Source organism: Nipponia nippon, unplaced genomic scaffold (genome assembly GCF_047370975.1).
Source record: "Nipponia nippon isolate SJK-2023a ecotype South Korea unplaced genomic scaffold, ASM4737097v1 scaffold_8, whole genome shotgun sequence".
Taxonomy (NCBI): domain Eukaryota; kingdom Metazoa; phylum Chordata; class Aves; order Pelecaniformes; family Threskiornithidae; genus Nipponia; species Nipponia nippon.
In genome coordinates this window covers 35,928,548-35,937,536 of record NW_028262402.1, presented here as the reverse complement: position 1 = coordinate 35,937,536, position 8,989 = coordinate 35,928,548, and the positions used below count along the sequence as shown (strand labels likewise).

The window sequence follows — 8,989 nt, the reverse complement described above, 5'->3', positions numbered from 1 at the left end:
CTGAAGACTCTGTTGCATATGACATAAAAAAACAACCCTCACCGCATATACCACCACAATACGTAACATTCTTTCTTGATGTCACTTCAGTGATGCCAGGCAGAGGTTATATGAAGGTCTCCATGTAAAGAGTTGCCAAGAATGAAAGTATGAGAGGAACTTTTTCCCAAAAGAGGCCAGAGCCACAGTAATGTGTTTTAAGATACAGGTTTGACTCTCCTTCAGCAGTGTCCTGGTTTCACCTGGGATAGTTAATTTTCTTCCTAGTAGCTGGTATGGTGCTGTGTTGTGGATTTAGGATGAGAATAATGTTGATAACACACTGATGTTTTGGTTCTTGCTGAGCAGAGTTTACACCAGTCAAGGACTTTTCAGCTTCCCCTGCTCTGCCGGGTGCACAAGAAGCTGGGAGGGGGCACAGCCAGGACAGCTGACCCAGACTGGCCAAAGGGCTGTTCCGTACCACATGGCGTCATGCTCGGTATAGAAACTGGGGGGAATTGGACAGGGGGGGGCAGTGATCGCTGCTTGGGGACAGGCTGGGCATCAGTCTACAGGCAGTAAGCAATTGCACTGTGCATCACTCGTTTTGTCTATTCTTTTATCAGTATTATTATTATTCTTTGCCCTTCCTTTTCTGTCCTATTAAACTGTCTTTAGCTCAATCCACAAATTTTAATATCCTCCCCCCCCCCGATTCTCTCCCCCACCCCACTGCAGGGGGGAGTGAGAGAACAGCTGTGTGGTGCTTAGCTGCCTGCCAGGTTAAACCACAACAAGCAGCAGCAGATACATCTTTGCCCTGACCTAGATGAATGTTTAACATTTGAAGCAGAACACAGGAGAAGAACACAACTTCTTCCATCTGAATCCTAAAAGGAACAAGCAGTTTTAAGAAGTTTTGAAGAAAGTGTAAAGTGTATAGACAACTCGATTCATGGGTTTCAGGCTGTGAATTCTAAGGCTGTAGCTCCCATAAGTTCTGACTGAAGCACTAAAGTCCCCAGAGTGGGGCCAGTTTTCAGTCACACTAGGAAGGCTGAACAACATCTCACTACGCTTTTCTGTCAGTCCAGCTTTTTAGGCAGTCACCCCCACAAAGCTTTGCATAAGACTGAGACAACTAACTTTGCTAGGCACAGCAGCAGAAAGGAAACCTGCAACAAGAAGGATAACTTTGTCAATTACAGCTCCTTTATTAATGGCAGAGTGCAGCAACATAAACTGAAATAAACAGTTTGTACATAATACAAAAATATAACCCTTCATAAAGTTTATACTGTGCTAGGAATTATGTATTGAGCTTAAACAACTGATATATAACATTTTCTCTTAAATACTATGGACAGGTACACTCAGCCAAATGGACATAATAACATTTTCTCTAATTCGAAGACAAAACCACAAAGAGCAGTTTATTAGTTCAGTGTATCCATACATCACACCTCAGCAAAGATCTGAGAGCAAACTACCAGGTTTTCAAGTTTTCCCTTTGCCACTGTTCTCTGTCAACAGCACAGTGGTTCTACAAACAGTGAACTGAATTTTCGATAGTAACATTTATTAGCAGATACAGAAAAGTACTATTCATACAATCAGCTTAAGGCACCATGGTTTCCACAACAGACACATGAAATTACTGGCAAAAAATGATTGTAAAGAAGGCTATGAGTGTTTAGCTACAGTACCATGATGAACAACAATCTAGTCTTTAAATATATTCAGTTGACACGTGTGGCTTTTGTTTATTCTTTAAAAGAAAAGAAGTAAAATGTATGATTTTGACATTATTACAATCTCAAGAATGCCTCAAATCTTTGCAAGAAAAAAATTCTCCCTTCATCCCTCCATTTTGAAATGTAAAAAAATCCAATTGTCACTCTTGCAAGACAATTCCTTTACAGACTTTTTAAAAATACAGTTTCAAACATGTTACATAGTAAAAGTCCACTAAATTATTTTCTTCTCCTTTACAAGAAAGTATATCTAACTGCTGATAACTGCCCCACCCCAATTCTGTATTCCATCTGTCTCTGCTGTCAACACTGGTGAGCAATTCATTTAGATGAAATCAAGTTTCTCCTGAAGTCCTACAGAGCAAACATGAGTCCTTCATTTGCTCAAGACCTCTTCTCTAATAATATCCCGTGATACTGGCTGAATGCTAAAACAATATGAATTGGAACTAACATCCTGACAGCACCTGCCACAAAGACCCAAACGGCTACCTTGTTAAAACTCTCCTGAACACCAGAGTGAAAAGTAGGATTCAAACAGGATAGGACAAGGAGTAAATTTATAAAATTGCACTACAGAAATTGTGCATTCCAAATTGTACGTGGTAGTTCAGACACAGAACTACAGTTGAGACATATCCACAGAACCATTTTCAAGTTCAGAAAATGTTCCAGCCACATCACAAGCTGACGTCAAAAGATTATGAACATGACAAAGTCACTGCAGCTTACCTAGTTCCACTGAGTAGGGGACAGAAAAACTTAAAGAGTGAAAAAAAAGAGTAGATTTGGAATCACACATTACATACTTTAAGAAGTATTTTCCATGTTACTACCAATTTTGACAATACCCCACCCATTCACCTATCCCTACATTTCACAGTAGGAAAGTCCACAATTATTTATAACAAATAACCAATACCCACTATAGTGTTGATATATTACTCCATGAATCCCCAAAGGTTTTCATTTGTGTATTGACCTACTTGGTCAGCCAAAACCTTGGCTCTTACCTGCACTTGGTGCAGAGAGCTGATGAGATTTCTCCGTGCCTTACAATAACGTCAATCTTGAAGTCAGCCATTTTATTGCCAGTAGAGTGAGTATCCCCAAGGTTCTCCCCATTTTCCTGTGACAAATGCCAGCAGCACATAAAATGCAAAGTTGCTCTTCATTACCTCTTTTGCCTTAAGGACCAATGAGCAGAAGTCTTGTTATACTGTTTCTGCATCCTTTGCACCTGAGCCTTTAAAGTTCATCAACTTTCACACTGTCACTCATTTCCTGAATTTCAGTGAAACACTTCCCCAGAAGTAAACTACACAGGTCATGTGTTGTCATATGTACAGTCAACTATGAAGAAGTGTATCTCAGATTCCAGCAACTCAATGAGCAACAGTGATTTCCTCCATTTCAAATAAACTTAAAATAAATAATTTCAATTAAAATAACATGATCAACCATGACAGCTATGTAGCACATAAAAAAATAACAACTATAGAGAGTTAATCTTGCTGTTGTTATCTAATCATTGGCTTCCTGCATCACAGGAAATTTCTGACTCAATAGCAAAATTTTCTAAGCTACTAGCTAAAATCCAGACGTAAAAATGACATAAAACTGGGAAAAGAGGTTGGAATAACATTCTGTATTTGAATACCGTAGGGTCAGAAGAGGTCACGATGAACTTTGGTCATGTTCCACATACGCTCAGATCTCTGAACAACTGGTAACTTTACTATACACAATTTACCTGTAAGGACCTAAACCAGCCTTCTACTCCTTTTGCATGACTGGCTAATGATGAATTAACACAAGAAACTGAAATATCTTGTATGGTTGGTTCCAACCTCAGTTACCTAAACAGACGCATGACAACAAAGTACCTATAAAAGCAGCGCAAGTATAAAAGCTCCATGACAGGGGAGAAAAAAAAAAAAAAAAAACAAAGAAAACAAACAAGCAGCATGGGTTTGCTCAGTGGTTGTTCACTATTTTGCCTTCTGGCAGATGAAAGAAGTTATCTTCTTTGAGTTTAAGATTTTCTGGTAAATCTAGCTGTCTTTTTGCTTCTTCAATATCTTCCTGAATTGCTGAAATGAGCGCCTCTGAAAAAGATAAGGATAGAGACACTTAAAAGCTTGGTTTGAATTCTGAACACACAATAGCAAGTGAAAGAAAGGTGTACCACAGAATACCAGACAACAGTCATAGAAGTAGAATAAAATTACTATCACAAGGTTTGAAAGGCAAAATTCTTTGGTTTTAAAATGCCTTTTCTTTTTTTTTTTTAAAGCATGCCAGGGTTGCATTTTTGACCATTATAAGCACTACCCTTCTCCTTGTTTCAAAAAGCACTTTAGCACAAGATCAGAGTTTCATGAACTGTTTCAATTCTAACAGAATTGCATCTTAAAAAGATATTAGAAGACTAGGCTGATGCTTTTATGACAAGCCCATGATTTTAAAATTACTCCTCAGACAAGTAACAATACGATTTCTTAGTGTGATATAAGAACATACCCCCACATCTTTGGTTGGACTTGATGATCTTAAAGGGCCCTTCCAACCTAAACGATTCTATGATTTTCCAATTTTTTTTTTAATTGAACCAACTTGTACATTTAGCTTATGAAAATGTTTTACTGAAATTTCAAAGGTTAACAGACAAAGCACCTCATTATGGAAAGAGTGACAGTGAAGACAGTACTTGCATGACTAAGAGAAGTAAGAGACTAGTTTGGGGGAGACCTGCAATACTGACCTAAGGAATCAAAGTTTTTTTCCGGTCGAATATATCCAATTATGACTATACTAAGAATTTCTCCGTAAAAGTCTTCTTTGAAGGTGTGGATAATGTGCGTTTCCTAAAGGAAGAGAAACAGGTTGGCATTTATCATGAACTTGGAGTTTATTTCCCCTCACTGTAAGGATGTACAGCTAATATCCATAATTCTAATTCTCCCCAACACACACCAATAAAAGGGACATCTAGTTCAGCATGTATAATGCAAGACTAAAAGGCTAGGGCTTTTGCTTATATTAAGAAGGAGAATTGTACTTTGCATGGAATTCAAGAAAAATTGCTCACTTAAGAGTATTCCGATAGCAAAAAAAAAAAAAAAAAAGAAAGCCATTACTCTGGAGAAATGCTTCACCACTTCTCAGAGGTAAGATTTCCAAGGCAGCAAATCACAAACAAAGCTTAATGTTTCATCGTTAAGTTGATGCATCCAAATAACTATGAAGATTTTGATTGAAATAGTTGGCTTAAGGAGAGCTTTTACAACCAGCTCACATGGGAACTGAATAATAAAATTCAAGAAGGAGCAAAGGCTGAGACGGGGTTCCATCTTACACTCAAAACCATTTTACACACATCTTCTGCAACATAGGCCCACCCGTAGCACATACCACAGAGATATCAGATAGAAAGCTTTTGACTACTTGCTCAGGAAAGTTATCTGCAAAAATTTTAACAAGTATACATTTGCGTAAGACAAGCACATTATGGAGTCTTTAAGCTCTTGGAACATTAGAAGCAGAGATTCATGCCACAATAAAAGTGTTTTAAACAATTAAAACAGAGCTCTGTAAGACTCAGGAAAAGCACCAGCACCTGGCAGCAAGAAAAACACAGCTGTCACAGCTCAGGATTTTAACCCAACTCCTCCATCCTATTATTATGTACCTTCAAATATTTATTCTGTATATCAAGCCACAGCACCTCATGTATGGATTCCATTATTTAAGAGAAGAATTAACAGAAAATCATTACAAATTAAGATGCCCCAACATCTCTTATTTGAAATGTAGACAGATTGCAGAGAACAATAGATTAGTATGTGCCAGCTCATGCTACGGCTCTCATAACAAGTAAATTCAATGCATCTATCAAGCTCATGTTTAGTTAGCTATCAGCACCACAAGCAACCACCATTGCAGAAATACTGTTAATTTTTTTTTTTAAGTATTTAAGTAATGATGGAATACGAAGAAGTAAATAAACTTTATTCACCTACAGCTGCATACTCTCTGTATTTTCTTTTCAGAATACAAACATATGCTATGGATACCAAATACATTTCTAAGAGCAAACAGAATTTCTAGATCTCATTTTTGGATCATATTCTGCTTATCTTATTCAAATTCAACATGTGGCTCATTTATTATAATAAAAATCCCACAGAAAGCAAAATTCTTACCACTGATTTCTTAATATTCTTATAGAAAGGATTCCATCCTATGCTCAAAACCATTTTATGGACATCTCCATTTCCAACACAGGCCCATCCATAGTATATACCAGTAGAGATATCAGATGGAAAGCTTTCAACTACTTGCTCAGAAAAGTTAGCTGCAAAAATTTTAGAAAGTGTAAAGTGTGAGTAACTTTATGTAAGTGAAGGACGTAATAGAATCTTCGAACACTTGAAAGCCAAACTCTGCCTACTACTATTTACAAACATAATGCTGATGATGATGATAATGATGCAACGTGCCATTTGGCAAAGCATAAAATGCAAAACAGCTTCATAAAATTCAGTCCCTGTGGCAATACCCGTTATCACATCTCTTATGCATACTATGTTTTACAGTTATACACATTCTCTTCTACAGTAATAATTAATAAACACGTAATATATCCAGTCAGAACGTATTTCACTCTTAGGATAACTATTACAGCTTTAATACAGTGAAAGATGAGAAAAAAAATCAAGTTTCTTCTGCACTGTAAAATAGCATCTCAGAACTATTTATCTGTTAGCAAAATAATTACTTATGAAATCAAATATGTAGAAATAAAGTAAATTATGATTTAGTCACCTGTCAATTTTGTACAAGTTGCCTTTCAGAGGCATCTGTGGATTTCTGGGATTTTCTTTGAAAACTACATATCTACAGTAAAATAAATTCCCTTCTGACTGAACCTAACCCTTCTTTCAAAACTACTATCCTACTTCTACTTCCCACATTAGCAGATCTCTTTGTGCAAAACATCAAGTCGATTTTGAAGACCTCATGGTTACTGAATTTTGATCAAAGCTCACAAGCATAACAATTTCCCTCCCCTGTTCCCTGACACCAGTACACCCCTTATAAACAATCAAGACAAAAATGTAAAATTATTAACAGATGTTGTCAGAAATCCAGCACCTCAAGATTGGTCTTACAGTTTCCTTGTCTGCTAGGAGTGGTGCAACATGACTGTTGACCTCAGTGCCTGTTTAAGACACGCCAAAATTCACTTGAATTACACTTCTCTCTGTACTTAGGCAACTGAAACAGAGTTGAGCAATAGGAAAATACACTTCTTTGTAGGCCAAGTCCACCTACTCTGGTTTTTAACCTCTGCATTATTCCCCCTGAACTTCCTTCCTTACAGCTATTCCCAGCGCCGACTCCCTTTCTTGTTCTAACCTGAGGTTTATGCGAACAGGTATTTTCCAAGCTGCCACACCACAATACCGCGCATGTGATCACTTATCTACACCCTGTACATCATCATGACAACCATTAGATGACTAAACGAACAAAAAACAAGACTGAAAGAAACCGCTTAGCAGAATGGGGGCAAAATAACACAAAAGAAGGTACAAGACTCTAAGCAATGTAGGGGAAAAAAAAAAGATGTCAGAAAAATGCTAACAAAGAACAAGGTAGGCTTATTCACAGAGAGAGCAAGTCATGCCAGTAGCGCCATCGTGCAGGGCAGCTGGGCGTCTCCAGAGCTCAAACGACCGTAGTCGCCACCGGCCGAGCTCCCGCACCTCCCTCCGGCGGAGAACCGGCCGCCCCTGCCCCTCCTGCCCGCCGCCGCCGGCGGTGCCTCCGCGGCAGCGCGGCACGTCTCCGCTCGGGCGGCCGGAGCGCTACGGGCTGCGGAAAGAGCCCTGGCCCGACGCCGGCCCCACCGGCGGCTGCAGGTCAGCCGGTGCGGACCACCGGCCCCGCGCGGGGTGGCCAAGGCCGGGCCCAGCCCGGCTCTGCGGCGGCGGCACACCTCGCCGGCGGCCTCCACGGAAGGGGTCACCCTCGCCCCGGTCCGCTCCGGCCCGGCCCGGTCCCCGCGCCCCCCCGCTCACCGGTGGGGATGCCCAGCTCCTTGGAGCCTCTGCCGAAGCCCTTCACCACCTCCCCGCGGCAGAAGTAGGGCAGGTGCCTCATGGCGGCCGGCGGCCGCCGCTGGGGCGGGCAGGCACGCGACGCCGCCGAGAGCCGCCCGCAGCTCCCAGCGCCGCGGAACCGCTACCACCCGCGCGCGGCGCTTCCCACCGCCTCGCTCTAGGCGCTACCAAAAAGAGGGGAGGAAGCGGGGGGGGGGGGGGCATTCCAGTTTTGAATTCGTACAGCTTCCCGGCAGGCGCCTGCCTCCCCTCAAGAATGGACTTGCCCACACCGCCCCCCCCCGGTAGGGCGGCCTGCGCATGCTCAGTCTGCCGCCTCGCTGCGGCCCTGGGCGTGCCGGGGCCTGCCGGGGCCTGCGGCGCCGCGCTGCCCGGCGGCTCTGCCCGCGGACCCGCTCCTTCCCCTGCCCTCGCGTCGCGGGCAGCGTAGGGCAGCGCCTGGGCCCGGCCGGCAGGGGCCGCGAGTGCGGCGTGCGGTGGCGGCGGCCTCCCCACCCGGCCCGGCCGGGGCTCTCCCGCGCACCGCGGCGGGTGTGAAACGGGCTCGTTGCTAAACCCTCCTGCCCCGTCCCCCCGTGCCACAGCCGCAGCGCGCTTCTGGGCCGCCCGGAGCGCCGCCGTCCGGCCGCCGGCTGTAGTAGGCGAGGCGGGCGTGTGGCGCAGGGCCAGCTGCCGGGGGCTGGGCGCCCTGCGGCCGAGGGCAGGGGCTCGCCCTCGCCCTGGGAAGGAAAAAGCCTGCGCGGTGTCGGGCGGGTCGTGCGTTCTGGGAGCTGAACCAAGGGGCGGCTCCGGAGGGAGGCGGGCGGGCAGCAGCGCTCAGGGCCCGGCGCCGTGGGCTGGCGGGCTGGCGCGGTGTGCTGCGCTCCTGCCGACCGGCTGCCTCGGGCTCCGCTCTCGGGGAGCGGCTGGATCCGGCCGGCCCAGAAACTTGCACGCAACGAAACCTCAACAGCCCGAGCTGTGGCTGTTGAGCAACAGCTACTCAGGGTGACTGACGGTTGCCACGTCTTAGTCCTCGTACCTGAAAAGCTACATCTTGCGCTCTGCGCCCATGCACAGAAATAATGATTGTTTCTTCCTTGGTAACTCCGGTGTTACCTTTTCTTTCAGAAAAAGGTCAAATGC

At 43.8% G+C, this 8,989-nt stretch overlaps 1 protein-coding gene across 1 annotated transcript; it reads right to left on the bottom strand.

Annotated features, from left to right (window-relative positions):
• Window positions 1-1,172: 1,172 nt before the first annotated feature.
• On the bottom strand, window positions 1,173-8,053 carry RFK (riboflavin kinase). Its single transcript, XM_087742588.1, has 4 exons — window positions 7,823-8,053; window positions 5,942-6,093; window positions 4,501-4,603; window positions 1,173-3,844 (listed from the first exon to the last, which is right to left on the bottom strand). The coding sequence occupies exons 1-4, from the start codon at window positions 7,902-7,904 to the stop codon at window positions 3,714-3,716; spliced, it is 468 nt and encodes a 155-aa protein (XP_087598714.1). The 5' UTR covers window positions 7,905-8,053; the 3' UTR covers window positions 1,173-3,713.
• Window positions 8,054-8,989: the final 936 nt, after the last annotated feature.